At 42.5% G+C, this 17,830-nt stretch overlaps 1 protein-coding gene and 1 long non-coding RNA gene across 3 annotated transcripts in view; one reads left to right on the top strand and one right to left on the bottom strand.

Moving 5' to 3' along the window:
• The window catches only part of LOC120918802, a 53,658-nt gene that overhangs the window by 27,061 nt on the left and 8,767 nt on the right, over positions 1-17,830 (top strand). The window lies entirely within an intron of this gene.
• SPATA5 (spermatogenesis associated 5) overlaps positions 17,506-17,830 on the bottom strand; it is a 595,351-nt gene continuing 595,026 nt past the window's right edge. The window contains exon 16 of the mRNA XM_040330544.1: positions 17,506-17,738. Coding sequence (XP_040186478.1) covers positions 17,562-17,738 — 177 coding nt within the window. The 3' untranslated portion in view covers positions 17,506-17,561. The remainder of the gene's footprint in view (positions 17,739-17,830) is intronic.

The raw sequence follows: 17,830 nt of genomic DNA, 5'->3' as shown, positions 1-17,830 counted from the left end.
GCATTCTGCGATACACCAACCAAAATCTACTCCAGATACTCAAAGCCAGATACAAGTCCAAAGGAGAACGAAGATTTGCGGTCCAAGGACCCAGACTATGGAACGCTCTACCAACCACCATCCGATTGGAGGTAAACCACCTGGCCTTCAGGAGAAAGATCAAGACCAATCTCTTCTGAGGGCCCAGGGAATGGATACCAAGCGCCCAGAGGCGATTCAGTTCGCATGTGTTGCGCTATATAAGTTTCTCACTCACTCACTCATACATTTAGGCCAATGTGTATTTTGTTACATATTTTTGGTTAAAAAAAATCCCAATAAGCGTATATTGATTGGTTTGCGCAAAAGTTATAGCCTCTACAAACTATGGTATATACTGGAAGTTTTATTTATTATTTTTTGTTCTAATGGCGGCGATCAGCGGCTTATACCGGCACTGCAATATTGCGGCGGAAATCTGACACACCTTGTGGGAACCAGTGACACTAATACAGTGATCAGTGCTAAAAATATTCACTGTCACTATACTAATGACACTGGCTAAAAAGGGGACACTCAAAGGGTTAATATCTGCATAACCAGTGTTTTTGTGTGTACTCTGTGGTACTTTCACTAAAGGATGTGCTGGTTTCCCTTCCCTGCTTTGCAGGGAAACAAAATCCAGCACATCCCAACTTTTTTACATACCCCGCGCTCCATCCAGTCTGTCTCCTTGCCGATTAGTAGGTGCCGGCGGACATCCATTGGCCAGCACCCACTGATAGGCTTTTGCTGTGACTAATCATAGCAGAAACGGTGCGCACGTGCGTGCCCCCTACCCAGTAAAGCATAAACGTGTATATATAAGTGATTCTGCACAGAACAGCCGCCCTATAGCAGTAAAGCTAGAATGGGCTGGTTGCTAAGTGGTTAAAATCGTAATTATTATAATGTGACTTTTACATTTTTCAGTGCATACTCTTCTATATTTTTGTTAGAGATTATTAGAGGCCATGCTGAATAAAGCCCCGCAGACACGGGCAGAATGTCAGGAGACATTTGCCGGTTTAAAAAAAATGTCCGACATTCTGCCCATGTGTATGTCGGTCTGTCCAACAGAAGCCGACGGAACCCCCCATGGTCCATACCAGGCCCTTGGGTCTAGTATAGCCATAAAAAAATGGCTTGGGCCCCCCAAAATCCATACCAAAATCCATACCACACCCCTCAACCAGGGTTGTCGGGAATCGGCCCTTGTCCCCATCAACATGGGGAAAGGTGCTTTTGGGCGCAGACCCCCCCTCATTGAGGGCATGCGGTCTGGTATGGTTCAGGAGGAGGGGCGCTCACTCATCCCCTCCCTTTCCTGACCTGCCGGCATTCTCAGATAAGGGTCTGGTATGGACTTTGGGAGAGACCCCACGCCATTTAAAAGAAAACATTGGTGTGGGGGGTCCCTCCGAGTCCATACCAGACCCAAAGGCCTAATATGGACCTGTGGGGGACCCCACGCAGTTTTTTTTCCACACATCAGCGGCAAAAACATATGTCCAAAAACGTGGCAAGCACCGCAAAAAGCACTGCCGCAACGCTCAAAAACCACATGCATAGATGTGAATCGAGCCTAAGTTTTTAAACTGTGACAAGACTGAAATCATGTTTATTGGCACCCCCATCAAGTATATAGTATAAGACCAGTGCTAAACGCCTATCTATAGGTGGTATTTGAGCTTCAGTCTAATTGAAAAATCTAGGGATGATATTTAATGCTCGTCTAACCTTTGAGCCACATGTACAGAACGTTGTCAGGACATCATTTTTTTCCACTTGAGAAACATTGCCTGGCTGCGTTCTATGCTATTATACATTGTAGCTGAAAAGCTGGTCCGTACATTTTGTGTTCTCCCGACTTGACTACGGCAATGCTCTACTCGCTGGTGTACCTAAATCCACTATTAATCAACTACACTATATACAAAACTCTGCAGACAGATTCTTCACTAGTTCTGGAACAAGTGACCATATTACTCCTATCCTGGAGTCCTTGCACTGGCTACCCATCATGTTTCTTGCTCACCTATAAAGCCCCATACACACTATCAGTTTTCCTGCTGGTTTTCTCTTCAGGTTTACCAAAACCATGTAGTACAAGGACCTGCCTGATTGCATTCAAATTGAAATGCTTAAGGTTTGACCTCATATTAGATGGTTTTGGTAAACCTGAAGAGAAAACCATCAGGAAAACTGATAGTGTGTATGGGGCTTAAGGCTCTTCATGGCTTGGCAAACCATTATCTCTCTGAACTTTTATCAACTTACTCCCCCCCTCCTCTCCTCAAATTCTGGTCTTCTGCGTGTCCCTCTACTCACCTACACTCGATCAGAGACAGAGCCTTCTCATGCTATGCTCCAAAACTCTAGAATTCACTTCCAAAGAACAACACAGAGTCATCTTCTCTAAACTCATTCAAATAAAATCTAAAAACGTTTTCCTTTTAGACAAGTTTTCATGTAATTGTCCCTTTTTTGCTTTGTTTTATCCTGTGTATTTCTTGTGTTTTCTTTGTAAAATGCTTTGAGAAGCTACCTTTAAAGGAGCTACTGTATATAAAATAATATTCTATTATTAAAAAAAATACATTTCAGTGCACATTACTTCTGCACAAAATATCAGTAACTGTGATCTCGGGTGCAAAGACAATGCTGCTGGTATGATAGCTCTGCCCTCCATGAGTATGTCACCCTCAGCTATTGAATTCAGCAGGGGGTTTGTCGTGAAAACCCATCAGATGGAGTAGGATGAATAAACTTTTTTTTCATGCAAGAGCTCGTTTGACATTATTTTATGCTATTTAATTGAATTAGCATACTAATAATCATAGTGAAGCTACTTTTCAGAGCATGTCATTGCTAGCCAAATGTGTAAGTGTGAGAGGGGGATAATGAGTGATCACATGACTTTATATAAGCCTTGCTTTTATATGTTCTACAAGTGCAGCTTACTGGAAGTTGATAGTGGAAATACATGATGCCAAAAGACAGTGGTTTGTAATCGAGCATATTTATTGCTTTCCATGAACCACGTTTAACTTTAATAAAAAAATGACCAAGTATCAGATTTTCTGTAATATGCTAAAAATACTGCTTGAGTATGACCATACTAAAGTTAAATATATACTTCAAAGGCTTTATTCAATAAAATGTTAAGAGCAGTAACCATTAGAATCCATCTTGCACTGGTCGGACTTCAGCAGAAAAATAAATTCTGCCCACATTTCAACATATGAATTCATTATTAAATAAGGCCACAAATGTCAGCTGAAGATATCCTACGAATGGCAGATATCACTGACAACAATGTTATCTTAAAGCGGAGGTTCCGCCAAAATGTTTTTTTTTTAAAAGCTACAATATGGACACTCACCTGTCCAGCATGCCCGCGATGTCGGCAGCCGAGGCCGAGCAATCGCTCGTCCCTCGGCTGCATCCGCCGCCATATCGGTGAGGGAATCGGGAAGTAAAGCGTTGCGGCTTCACAGCCCGGTTCCCTACTGCTCATGCGTGAGTAGTGTGGCGCGCCATCACTGTTCCCCCCTGGGAAAAAAGAAATAAACAGGTGGTCACCGGTCATCTCTATGGTCGTCGGAGGCCCGGGCGCGACGTTATGGGTACCCAGAAGTAAACAAAGCCGCAATCGTGGCTCAAAGCATCAGCCTGGAGGAGCATCTCTCCATAAAGAGGACCTGTCACACACTGTTCCTATTACAAGGGATGTTTACTTGTAATAGGAATAAAAGTGATCAAAAAAAAAAATGTAAAAAAAAGTGTAAAAATTAAAAAAAAAAAATTGGTAAAATACAAAATGTAATTAATTTTTTTTTTTAAACGCCCCTGCCCCCGGTAGCTCGCGCTCAGAAGCGAACGCACACGTAAGTCCCACCCACATATGTAAACGCTGTTCAATGTGTGGTATCGCCGCGTGTGTTAGAGTGAGAGCAATAATTCTGGCACTAGACCTCCTCTGTAACTCTAAACTGGTAACCTGTAAAAAAATTTAAAGCGTCGCCTATGGAGATTTTTAAGTACCAAAGTTTGGCGCCATTCCATGAGTGTGTGCAATTTTAAAGCGTGGCAAGTTAGGTATCTTTTTACTCGGCATAACATCATCTTTCACATTATGCAAAAAAATTAGGCTAACTTTACTGTTTTGTTATTTTTTAATTCATGAAACCGTTTTTTTTCTCCAAAAAAAGGCGTTTGAAAAATGATTGCGCAAATACCGTGCGAGATAAAAAGTTGCAATGGCCGCCACTTTATTCCCTAGGGTGTCTGCTAAATATATAATGTTTGGGGGTTCTGAGTAATTTTCTAGCAAAAGAATTATGATTTTTACATGAAGGAGAGAAGTGCCAGAGGCGTTGGGAGTGGTTAAAAAGAGATCATCAAACAGCATGGAAAATAGTGCGATAAAAGCTACATGTGTATGTGTTCTCTAATCATATTCCCCTATAGGACCAGAAAATTAGTGAATTTAAATAAAACTCCTATCAAAATAATAAGGTTACATTTTTTTATTTAACCACTTGCTTACTGGACACTTAAACCCCCTCCTGCCCAGACCAATTTTCAGCGCTGTCACTCTTTGAACGACAATTGCGCGATCATACAACACTGTACCCAAATGAAATTGTAATCATTTTTTTCCCCACAAATAGTTTTATTTTGTTGGTATTTGATCAGCTCTGCTGGTGGATACTGAGAGGTGACAGTGAGAGGTAGCACTGAAGGGCATTGATAGGTGGCACTGAGAAGTGACACTGATAGCTGGCAGTGATGGGCACTGATGGTGTCAGTGATGGGTTCTGATGGGTGTCAGTGATGGGCACTGATGGGTGACACTGATAGGCAGCACTGCTAGGTGGCATTGATTGGCACCACTGTTGAGCATTAATAGGTGGCACTCGTGGACATTGATAGGTGGCACTGTTATGCACGGATTCGTGGCACTGTGGGTACTGAAAGGTGGTACTGGTGGGCACAGATGAGGTGCCTGTGTCTCTTCCCCTTTGGTACCAATGTGCCTTGCACAGAAGTCGGTGATTGGCTTTTTTTTCTCCTCACGATGTGAGCGTGAGGAGGAAAAAAGATTACCAAGCTTCTGTTTACATCACGTGATCAGCTGACAGCTGGTCACGTGGTAAGGGGCCAGGATTGGCCCCTTACTCCGATCTTATAGATTTTTTTGGTCAGTGGGCAAACTCAGCAGGGGATCAAATGCTGTTTTCCTTACTGTATGTATGATTGTTATGGGAAAAACAAACATTTTATCAATGGTAGGCCAAACTGCTCACACTTCATTGTATTCAGAACACTTCTCTGTCACCACTATGAAACATGTTTGATATGAAAGTTTCTGAAGGTTAGATAAATTCATTAGAAGACAATTCAGTATGTAGGATGCACCAAACAGAAGATTATACATGGATTTTACCAGTTTGGTAAGTACTGTATATTCAATTACTAAAGTTCTGATTTGCATTCAGTTAGCAGTTCAAATGAATCTGTTGCAGCTAGTAAAATGTGACAGACTTGACATATCCCTCATTTCAAACTGCTGGTCTGGTGAAGAGTAGTCAAAAATATATCAAGATTATTGTGAAATTAGGTAAAACCTCAGACAGGTTAATGTTATTTTCTTACAGGGCAGATTTGTTATACTAGAATTAAACAAAATGCTAGAATTACACAGAGCCGTGAAACACTGCAAGGAAAAAAAAGGTCAAGAGCAAAATTAGCTGTTTTTTCCCTAGCCCTTCCAATGAAAGCAGACCATGAACATAACGCTGTGGAGGTATAGAAGGTTCTTTCAGTGGCTTGTATTGAAAGGTTAAAAATGAATGAGTGACGGAAGTGAACCTGCAGTTTCCGTACACACACAAAAAGTAATGAGGCAGGTAGAAGGGAAGTGAGTGCTAGAGGTGTGCTTACAAAAGCACAGAAGGAAGCCTCTGTCTGGCCTCTCTGAATACTGCACTGTGCACTTAACTTTCCATATACTAAGTAGGCTTAGGCAACCTGTGCCTCTCCAGCTGTTGTTCAACCATAATTGCCATCAGGGTAAGACCTGGTGTTTCTAGTATCACATTTCTAAACACAATGTGACTCATTAAGTTTTAGCATCAGGCACCCAATAGAAAGTTCCAAATTGTGTCCTCGTAACTGGAGTACTTCAGTTATCTATGTACAGACATACACTATATGACCAAAAGTATTGGGACACCTACCTTTACACGCACATGAACTTTAATGGCGTCTTAGTCCGTAGGGTTCAATATTGAGTTGCCCACCATTGCAGCTTTAACAGGTTCTACTCTTCTGTGAAGGCTTGCCACAATGTTTAGAAGTGTGTCTATGGGAATGTTTGACCATTCTTCCAGAATCGCATTTTTGAGGTCAGGCACTGACGTTGGACGAGAAGGCCTGGCTCGCAGTCTCTGCTCTAATTCATCCCAAAGATGTTCTATCAGGTTGAGGTCAGGACTCTGTGCAGAATAGTCAAGTTCCTCCACCCCAAACTCGCTCATCCGATTAATGGGATTCAGTACATCTTATTTTACATTTGAAGAGCAGTCTACAAAGATTTAGTGCTTACAGGCATTAGATGCTCCATAGCCTAATAATTGCGATTATGGACAAATCTAGATTGTGTCTTCTCCTCCTTTGTGCTTTACATACTTCTATATGTGAGTCAGTCAGGCACCCATGCCTCTAGAATTTACAATTACCCCATTACTTGCTTTGTAGGATTGGAAAATGGTTGTGTCTATGGAAACATGCATTTCTCAGGAAAAAAAATATATATAAAAAAAATGGGAAAACAGTACATGTCATTTTACATGTGTTTCCAAAATGGATAAATCTTTTAGTTGGTAATTTCTCAGGTTCCAATATTGATGAGGGAAGCAGGATGGAGCATTGAGTTCCTGGACAATATACGAATAGCTGCATAGAATGCTCTGAACCTTAACCCTATTTGCACAATTCCATTACTTTAGTTTTACCTGGAAGTTATGTACAGAATGGTATGACGCTTTCCTTCCCCTCACCACCACATCAATCACCCCTGACTGCCCAGGTATCGGGTCAAGCATCGGAGCATTTGCAAGTACTCATGCAAATGCTTGGTTTTGGCACCGATAGCGATACTAGTATCGGTGCAACCCTAGAATAAAGGGCTAAACAGACAATCTACTGTTTAGCTGGGAGGTCCCGAAAAATAGTTTTTGGTACAAAAAGGTACATTTTATGTGTCGGTTAATGACATTTATTTTGCCTTAGCTCACTACTGTTTGGTGACATGGTGTGTTATTGTTGCATCACCTTTAAACCACTATCTCTTGCTTTATCTAATGCTAACTCAGCACTACCTTCTATGTTCCAAGTATGCGTTGACACGTCTGTAAATCTGCAGCATTATTAGCAATTTATCTGTTTGCATAACAGGAAGCAATAAAAAGTTATAAACTACTATCACACAAATGTTCATGAATTAGTCACTATAGAACTGTTTGTACAGGTCAAAAAATATATAATATCTACTGAGCACCAATGTTTCGTATAAATTAAATAAAGTTTAATGTATTTCCAGACCATTTTTCCAGTTGACACCAGCCACAGCTAGCCTAATGGCCTGTACACACGATCTGAAAATCGGACGATAAATACAGCTTTCGACGTGATCGTACAATAATCGGATCATTAGTACAGAGTAGGGATGAGCTCCGGCGTGTTCGCACACTCCATGTGCAGAGCCTGCCAGGAAGTCTGCATGGTGCTGCGCTAACCACAGGCAGGGAGACATTTCCCGATCTCTGCAGCCGAGCATCGGGACAATGTCTCCCTGCCTGTGATTACCGCAGTGTTGTGCAGACTTCCTGGCGGGCTCTGCATGTGGAGTGTGCGAACACGCCGGAGCTCATCCCTAGTACAGAGCTTTCGAGAGCCGATCACGACAGTTCATCTGATCTTATCCAATGGGATATGCACAATTTTTTTTCTCGTATGATACCAGATCATATGATTTTCATCTAATCAGTACAGTTGTCGTCCGAAAATACAATACAAATACACTACAACACATGACATCACTTCCGATTTTTTATTCTATCGTACAAAAATATACGCAACTTTAGTAAACTTTCCATTTTTGAATTGTGACCAGCATGCAAAAAAAAAAAAAAACAGACGATCTGCCGTCCGATTTTGGGATCGTGTGTATGGGCCATAAGGGTGAGTTCTACATACACAGTAGGAAAGTGGAGAAATATTGCGCAAACAGTGAAAATTAAAAACTGAATAAGAAAAAGTATTTTAAAGCTGCTACATATGAATGTGACAAGTATTCTAATATAATGGTGAATAAAATTGTAGCGTTAAACCTTATGTGAAATGAAAGTGCACACATAAAAAAGGGACATTCAAATATTCATTCAAATGAGAACCAAATCTAAAAGTCCAACATATCAATAATCATTCAAAAAATAAATATGAATGTCTGACGTATTGTGAGGGTTAGAGGCAAATCTAATACCATAACCCAGACCAGGTCCTAAGAAGAAGAATGGATGGTAAGTCGACAACAATGAAGTAGTGCTCCTAAAATGAATAAATATAAAAAGGCTGTGTACAAGGCATCCAGAAAATTTTATTTTATACTCACCAAAAAATCCTTTTCTCTTTCGTTCATGGACGGACACAGCCTTAATCTTGACAAAGTGGGTATTAGCCTTCCTTTAGGAGTGACTAGGCAGAACGTGTTAACAACTTCAAAGCTTCAAAGCTGAACAGCTGTACTACTGGCTATATCCCCTCAGCCTGCACTAAACAGCTCAGTTCGTCAAAAGCAGTACAAAAAGATGAGTCCATGAACTCAGAGAAAAGGATTTTACAGTGAGTATAAAATCCTATTTCTTGACAAAGTGGGACATCCCAAAGAAGTGTCAAAATAAGGGGTGGGAACAGCATAAAATTAAACTTCACCCCAAAACAAAACAGAGCTCCTTAACTGAGGAGTTGTAACTCTAAACAGCCGCCTGCAAAACTTTGCAGCCGAAGAAGCATCCGAAGATGCACTCACATCAAGTTGTGAAGTTTAGTGAAAGTGTGACCGGGCGACCAGGTCACCGCCTTACACACCTCGGAAACAGACGCTTGATGTCAGAAAGCCCAAGAGGCACCATTGCCCTGGTCGAATGCATCATGACAGGGAGGCGCCCGACCCTTTATGGCATGTAAGCCTGACCACGATCTGTCGGATCCACCTCGAAATCGTGGCCGATGAGACCGCTGGGCCCTTCATGGGACCAGCCACCAGACAAACAGTGAGTCTGAACTCCGGAACAGAGCAGTAACTCTCTGAGCTTGGACAACGTCCAAGGAATGCCACATCGTCTCTTAGGATTCGACGGATGAGGACACAAGGATGGCAGTACAATGTCTTCCTTGAGATGGAAGGTCGAAATGACCTTAGGAAGAAAAGAAGGCTGCGGATGCAGCACCACCTTATCCTTGTGGAAAATCAGATAGGGAGCCTTTCATGACAAGGCTGCCAGCTCAGAACCTGTCTTAACTGACCTAACAGCCACCAAAAGGACGACTTTCTGAGAAAGTGTCAACAAGGGAACTTCCCTAATGTTCTCAAACGGTGGTTTCTGAGGCACCTAGAGGCCATGCCGTTAAAGCCATTGACTGTAAAGCAGGATGACCTATGGGACCTTGCGACAGCAGGTCCTCTCGTAGCAGTAGATGCCAAGGGACGTCTGCTATTCAAATCCCCATGGAGTTAGTGGAGGATGGACAGGAGGGGCCGCGTGCCGAACCCCCTGTACAAACGTTCTCACTAGAGAGTGAGCCGCCAGGAGTTATTGAAAAAAAAAAGACAGCCAGGGCAGATATCTGCCCCCTAATTGTACTTAAAGCAGACTTTTGGTCAGCCCCACGCTGTAAGAACAGCAGGACTCTGGGAACCAAATAAGCATGCGGATGTCACCTCATTTCCTCACGAATGGATATGTAGGTCTTCCAAGTGCAATGGTAAATCTTCCTGGAGGACGATTTCCGAGCACTCCTCATGGTAGAGATCACAAGTCTCACAGGCCCTGGTCTCTTAGCACCTGGCTCTCAATAGCCCTGCCGTTAAGTCAGTGACAGTAAAACAGGATGGCGTATTTGACCTTGAGAGACAGCAGGTCCTGTCCTAGCAGTAGACGCCAAGGGACGTTTTCTACTAGACGCACTAGGTCGGCGTACCAAGGACGCCAAGGCCAATCCGGAGCAATTAGGATAATAGGATCTCCGTCTCCACTCTGCAAAGCAGATGAGGAAGGAGCTTTTGAGAAGGGAAGGCATGGGTTATCCGGTACTGACTCCACAGTGCCACTAACGCATCTGTCGCATCTGCCCATGGGTCTCTTGACCTGGCCACAAACCTCAATACCTTCCGATTGAGCCGAGACGCCAGATCTACATCTGCCGTGCCCCATCTTGGGCAAAGGAGCTGAAACACATCTGGGTGCAGAGACCATTCTCCTTGGTCCAGCATCTGGCGACTCAGGTAGTCCGCCTGCCAGTTTTCCATGCCCGGAATATACGGCCAACAGGGCTGGTATGCTCCTTTCTGCCCACCTTAGGATGTGAGCGACCTCTGACGCTGCAGCCGAGCTTCTTGTTCCTCCTTGATGGTTGACATATGCCACTGCCGTGGTGTTGTCCGACTAGATTCTGACTGGACACCCTTGTAGCCTCTGAGACCATGTGGAGAGGCACAGCCTGATTGCACGAAGTTCCAGGACATTGAACGGCAAGTGAGAATCCTCTGGAGACCAGCGACCCTGGGTCGACAACCTCCCAGACCCCCCCCAACCGGTAAGGTTGGCGTCCGTTGTGATGACTATGCAGTGAAAAGGAAGGAATGACTTCCCGGACAGAAGTGCCGTAGAGGTCAGCCACCAAACTAGGGAGGTCCTGACCAGGTGGCTCACCCGGATTTGACAATCCAGGGATGATGGGCACTTGTCCCATCTGGATAGAATTTACTTCTGTAACACGGGCGTGTGAGATTGCGCATATGGTACCGCCATGAAGGAGGCCACCATGAGGCCCAGGACTCGCATACAAAAGCGAAGTGACAACCATTTCTGGGATGTCAACTGCTGCACCGGAGCCCGAAGGGTCTGCAACTTTTCCACAAGGAAAAAAAACTTTGCCTCTGAGGAGTCCAGAATAAATCCCAGATATACTAGGCGTTGAGTCGGTACCATTACTGGCTTCTGAGTGTTCAGTACCCAACAAAAGTGTCAGAGGGTTTGACAGGTTATAGACACGCTCACCTCTAATTCTGAGGTGGCCCTCAGAAGAAGATCGTCCAAGTAGCCCACGATAGCGATGCCATGCTGTCTTAGTAGGGCCAGAATTGGGGCAAGCATCTTGGTGAACACCCTTGGTGCCGATGCCAGGCCAAAGGGGAGAGCCACAAATTGATCTTCCACGACCGTAAAATGCAGATATATGATGCTTGGTGCCTATGGGGACATGCAAATAGGAATCCCTGATGTCCAAGGATGCCAGGAAGTCCCCCGGCTGGAGGGCAGTGACGACAGAGCAAACCGATTCCATCCGTAATCTTTGTACCTTCACAAAGCATTTGAGGGCCCTGAGGTCCAGGATTGGACGAAAGCCCTCCTTCTTTGGTACTATGAACAGATTTGAGTAAACCCCCTGAAACTGTTCCTGTACTGGGACAGGAATAACCACCCGTGTTTCAGCAGGTCTTGAACTGCCCCAAGTAGGGCTTTCCGACGAGTCCGCTGTAGCTGGAGGGAAAAAATCTGTTTGGTGGGCAAGATAGAAATTCTATCTTGTACCCTGAAGACACTACTTCGCAAACCCACCGGTCGGGGACCTGAGATGACCACCGGGTCGCGAATTCGCGAGACGTCCCCCCACCCAAGGGATGGATGGGGGCAAACCTTCATGCGGACGTAGCTTTGTTTGCAGGTTTGTTGGGTTTGCGAAACCAGGGACGTCTCTGTCCCTGAGCAGACGCTTTATCGGCCTGAGGTTTTTTATCTGCCGCACTGGGTAGACGAAAAAAAAAAACGCTTATGCGCGGTGAAGAAGGGCTCGATTAGTCTTGTCAATGTTCCATGCTCTCGGCCTGTGCTGTTATCAGTTACATTTTTTTTCAGCTATCTCTGAGGACTCCAAACTACTCTCATCTATGACACAAGAGAAAATTAACAGTGGAAAACTCTTGGGCACTGCATCCCATCAATTAAAGAAGGGGACATACAAAAATCGCTCACATTAGGAGCTGGAATTTTTAAGGTGCTAATAACCCAATAATATGAACAACTGTTAAAATTCATAGATTTTATTATACACATTAAAAAGTGTAAACATGACAGAAAATACACATAGTAAAAAACACATTTAAAATTGCTGGATCATATCATTTTTGGAAGATGACAAACATGACCGATGACAAACATGACCAATAGTTGGTGCCAATGATTACCTTGCGGCTGCTCACATATACTCTCCTTTTAAACTTGGGCAATTTGTTTGTCTTCCTCAGCTTTTCCCTATTAGACCTGTGGAGGTTGTATCCTTTCTCAAATGGCCTCTTGGAGTATGCAGGTGATTGATGACCCCTTGTGTGAGGTAGACTACGATTTGTTTACCATTATGTACGATTCTGTCTGCCATTATGTATATCCCATGTTGCTTACATTGTCCCATAGCTGTTTTAATATCCAGCATTGATTAAAGGTTATGCCTTCAAGGCCTGGTTCACACCTATGCATTTTTTAGTGCGTTTTCAGTTTTGCAGAAACACACTACAGTCCATTTAACATGGTTTCCTGTGGATCGCGTTGACATCTGTGCATTTTTTGGAAAGGGCCCAGGACTTTTTTCTGGTTTCTGGTTCCATAGACTTCAATGGATCAAAAAACGTGTATTAAAAAAAGCTAAATGCACCTGGAATATACAAACTGCAACCTGCATAGGTGTGAATCAGGCCTAAAAGTAAATTGTGATTAATAGTGTCAATGGTTGTCCCCTCTTTGCTGGGCTAGCTTGGGACTGCTTTTGCTTGCTAACTTCATGGCATATTTATAAGGTATATCTCTTGTAGCAGACAAAGGATTTGCCCCTCCTGCAGCCAGCATACAGTATACGTGCTCCATATTACAGCCAATAGATGTATATCTCTCTCTGTGCCTGCTGAACTTTTATATGTAGATCCCTAGACCTCATTTTCAACAAAAATATCTGCTTGGATGAAGATACACATTAACAGTATTTAGTGGTAAGATGATTGCCATCAATTTTATTTTCAATACTGATGCCTTGGTTCAATGTATGAATTTATAAAGAATACATGTGTATTTCTTTGAATGGACATTGCTCTATTTTGCTTAGTTTAGACTTACTTGTGTAATGTATACAATGTAATGTAAACACATTGTTGTATATACAGATAATTAAACTGCAATCTGTTCATCTATTTAGGTCTGATAATAAATATGCCTTGAGGAAGCCAAAATCATTGGCAAAACATGTCGGGATTATCACCCCATAAGTACCACCAACTATTGATCATGTTTGTCAACTTCCAAAAATGATATAATCCAGCAATTCTAAATGTGTTTTTTCACTATGTGTATTTTCTGTTATGTTTATACTTTTTAATCAGCATAATAGTCTATGAATTTTCAAAATTTTTCATGTTATTGGCACCTTAAAAATCCCAGCTTCTAATGTAAGCAATTTTTGTGTGTCCTACCCTCATCTATGTTATGGAGGAGAGGGGGATGTTTCTGTAGTTTTATACATAAATGCGAACGCTGCCTCTTCATAGATAAAGTGAGTTGGACTAGAAGTATACTGACAGAATCACCAGGTAAATAAAGCCTGAATAAAGAAAACTAATTTAGCCACCACATCCTAGGACTGGTAAACTGCAATATATTACATTTTTATTCTGGGGTTTTATTTTATGTAACCATTTGGAGCCGGAAACCTGCTGGCCCTTTAAGTGCTTTAGAATTCCAAGGGGCGGGGCTTATGGTCATGTAATCACCCTGATTGGCTGTCACGGCGCTCACACGATCGGAAATCTCCTGTTCGCAAGTAGTGGAAGCAACAAGAGCTTTCAGTTAGCTGCCGGTAACTGTGCTGCATTCCTGGCACAGCTCTATCGGCCCAATGCATGCAAAGAGGCCGGCTCAGTGTGAAGAGGTTAACAACTAGTAGTGATAATGACAAAGATAATATTGTGTATGCAATCTGGAACCCAACATATAATTCTTAAACCTTTTGAACGACACTGTCAGGATATCTTCTGAGACAAGAATAAATATAAAAAGTGAATGGATTAACGGATGGATGTAGAGATGCAGCAGAGTGGGGGGCTGACAGCTTGTAGCTTGGAGGCTAACACAGTCCAGTGGCCCATGGTGGAACACCACAAGCTCTATGTTTAAATTAACTCCAGACTATTGAAAAGATTGTATAGCAATCGATGATGGTTCACCAACTTTATCCTGGCTGCTGCTCCAAAATAGGGAAAATACAAACATGATGATATGCTTTATCAGATATACTGTCAAATTTGCAGCACCAAATGGACCCCCTCAATATTTTAACGCTGATCTTTATTTATCATCTTTTCCCCATAATTATAGTCTTGACAGTGCCTAACTAAGCATCTAGGTGCATTAACATCAGTCTCTACATTAAAAGAAAAATGTATAATGTCCTTACCACACTGAAATACCTATTCTAGAGTGAATTTTGTCAGAAGCCAGTTAATCTACCTGTATTTTTTTTGGACTGTAGAGGTAAATATAAAGCATCTGAAGAAACCCAATGTAACTATAGGGAAAGCATACAAACTCCCTGTGGATAATCTTTCTAGTCAAAACTGATCATCATCATACTGAATGGGCTGACAGTGCACCTTAATGCACAAAACATCAAACATACACCTGTTTTTTTTTAATGTAGCACAACATACAGAATGTAGTTACTATAAGGAACATTCTCAACATGCAATGACATACACCACATCACATGTATTGCAATTAATATATTGTTTGATCATAAACCGTTCTCCAGTGACCATTGATCATAAACCGTTCTCCAGTGACCATAGAAACAATTTCTTTACTTCATTTACAGTATGAACCTTACAATACCTACATACGTTTAATGCTAGGCAAGTGACCAAGTGAAAAACTTTACGCCCAAAACTGGCATCAGTTGATGCTGCCACATCTACCTTATAAAACTTGGTAAATGTGTGAATGGATGACCAATTGGTCACCTTACAAACCTGAGAAATTGATGCCAGAATGTCTGGGATGAAGCATTGACTTTGGAGAATGCACTGCAGTCATTCTAGGACACTTGGACAATGGTTTGCCGAATCCAGCGTGAGATAGTGGCAGTCAACACTACAAGGCCCTATTGTGGTCCCTTTACAACTGTCCTACAAAGATGTGGCATTTAAATACACCCTAATCGCCCTGATTAGAAGAATGTAAGGCAAGTTCCTTAGAGTGGACTGGCTTGGGACAAATAGATGGAAGCACTATGTCCCTATTTAAGTGGAAAAGGTGATACCACCTTATGGAGGAAAAAAGTCTCAGATGCAGGGCAACTTTATACCTATGAAGGACCAAAAATTGAGACTTGCAAAGCAACCCCGCCCTATCTACTGAAGTAATGGCTACTACCCGCCCTACCTACTGAAGTAATGGCTACTACCTGCCCTACCTACTGAAGTAATGGCTACTAGAAATGCTACTTTCTCAGTGAGTGTTAGCAGTGGGATCTCCCTAATATCCATATTTTGCAACACTGGCAATACCATGTTAAGATCTTGTGGTATCAAGTTGGTGGTGTGACTGGAGGGGCAACAAGCAGAACTCTCTATATGGAGGTGTGGTAGCGACACCAGCTAAATGCAGACACCTGACTCCTTGATTGTGCACGTGACTCTTCGCCATCGCTCACTGAGGCAGCCAACCTGTATCCGGCTCTTAGTTAAGCTCCTCTGAGGGCATAGAGTGAGGAGGTGGGTGTTTCTTACTCTACCACTGGAACAGTTCAAGATTAGGCCTCCAAAGGGGGTCTATTTATATCCCTGGAGGCCCAGCAGTCCTGGTAACAGCAATTAGTGACCACCTGGCCAGCTGGGGAAAGAAGACAGTATACATATGCACCTGCCCATAGCGTTCCTCCGTGAAGTAAAACAGAAGGGGCTGTATGCAGCCATGCGGAGAGGCTTTAAACCAGAAGCATGTGTTGTGCTAGGGACTGTACCTGGGCTGTCTTTTGTTTTTTTAGAGACTAAAGTTTTTTAGAGTCTAAAGCAGAGCTGTGTCCTCCAATGAATGATAGAAGATACTTGGTTGATTGAAATGAATTAACCATCTTATTTACTAAGCTATGTGAACAGTCTCTATTGCTTTAGTAGATCTACCCCTATGAATAATATTGAAAGCATTGGGAAAAAAATGCAAATGTTTTCGCCTCAAAATTACAGGTGTCAGTTTTGACTCTGTCACCCACCACAGATAACATTTACTAAATCCATAAACTTCCACATTTATTCACCACCAGTACTTAATAGCTTTTAGTGTTGGAATGCGCTGTCTTTCAATATCTGTCAAGCATCACCTATCCTAAAACTAATCGCTTTAGGGTGACATTTCAGCAGTTACTCTTACAGAATAAATATTTTGGGGCAGGCAGATCCACAAAAGAATTACGCCTGCGTATCTATTGCTAGGTGCCGTTTCCGTCGAATTCCGCGTCGAGTATGTAAATTAGCTAGTTACGGCGATCCACAAACGTACGTCCGGCGCATTTTTTTACGTCGTTTGCGTTCGGCTTTTTCCGGCGTATAGTTAAAGCTGCTGTTATGAGGCGTACTCAATGTTAAGTATGGCCGGCGTTCCCGCGTACAATTTTGATTTTTTTACGTAGTTTGCGTAAGTCGTTCACGAATAGTGATTTGCGTAGAATGACGTCACCGTCATGAGCATTGGCTTGTTCCGGGTTAATTTCGAGCATGCGCACTGGGATACCCCCACGGACGGCGCATGCGCAGTAAAAAAAAAACGTTGTTTACGGCAGATCACGACGTATTAACATAAAACACGCCCCCATTACATCCATTTGAATTCCGCGCCCTTACGCCGCCAAAGATACACTACGCCGCCGTAACTTACGGCGCAAATTCTTTGTGGATTCGAAATAAAAAAAATAAGTTGTGGCAGGGTAGTGTATCTTAGATACGCTGCGCCCGGCGGAAAATTACGCGCAGGTACTTGGATTTGCCCCCAAGTATACACATTTAAATGTACCCATTTCCAATGTTTAATATATTCTCTGTCAAAATAAGCTTCATTAATTGATCATATATTTTTACCAATGCAAGAAAATAAACACATAACATTTTTATAATAATGATATTTAATCAAAAGTTTGGTTTCCATTAGTCAAAACAAATCTCATAAATTATGCAGTCCACTCTTTTGTTGGTAGGTCTCATAAAACCTAATAAGTGAGTCAGGAATTCTTGGGGTAACAATAGTTAATGCTTGGTCAAAATGTCTTCCCATAATGCACTGGGCCTGAATGTCCTCCTGTAGGGCCAACAGTGCAGCCTCTCGACAAACAGCAGTGATCTGCAAAAATAAATATATTTAAATGTAGTTGCATGTAACTGAATATGATTAAATGTAGTCATCACATTAAGTAGACAAAATACTGTATGAGA

Source organism: Rana temporaria, chromosome 1 (genome assembly GCF_905171775.1).
Source record: "Rana temporaria chromosome 1, aRanTem1.1, whole genome shotgun sequence".
Lineage (NCBI taxonomy): Eukaryota > Metazoa > Chordata > Amphibia > Anura > Ranidae > Rana > Rana temporaria.
Note: the sequence above shows the minus strand (reverse complement) of the source record. Positions and strands in the feature narration are given on the sequence as shown.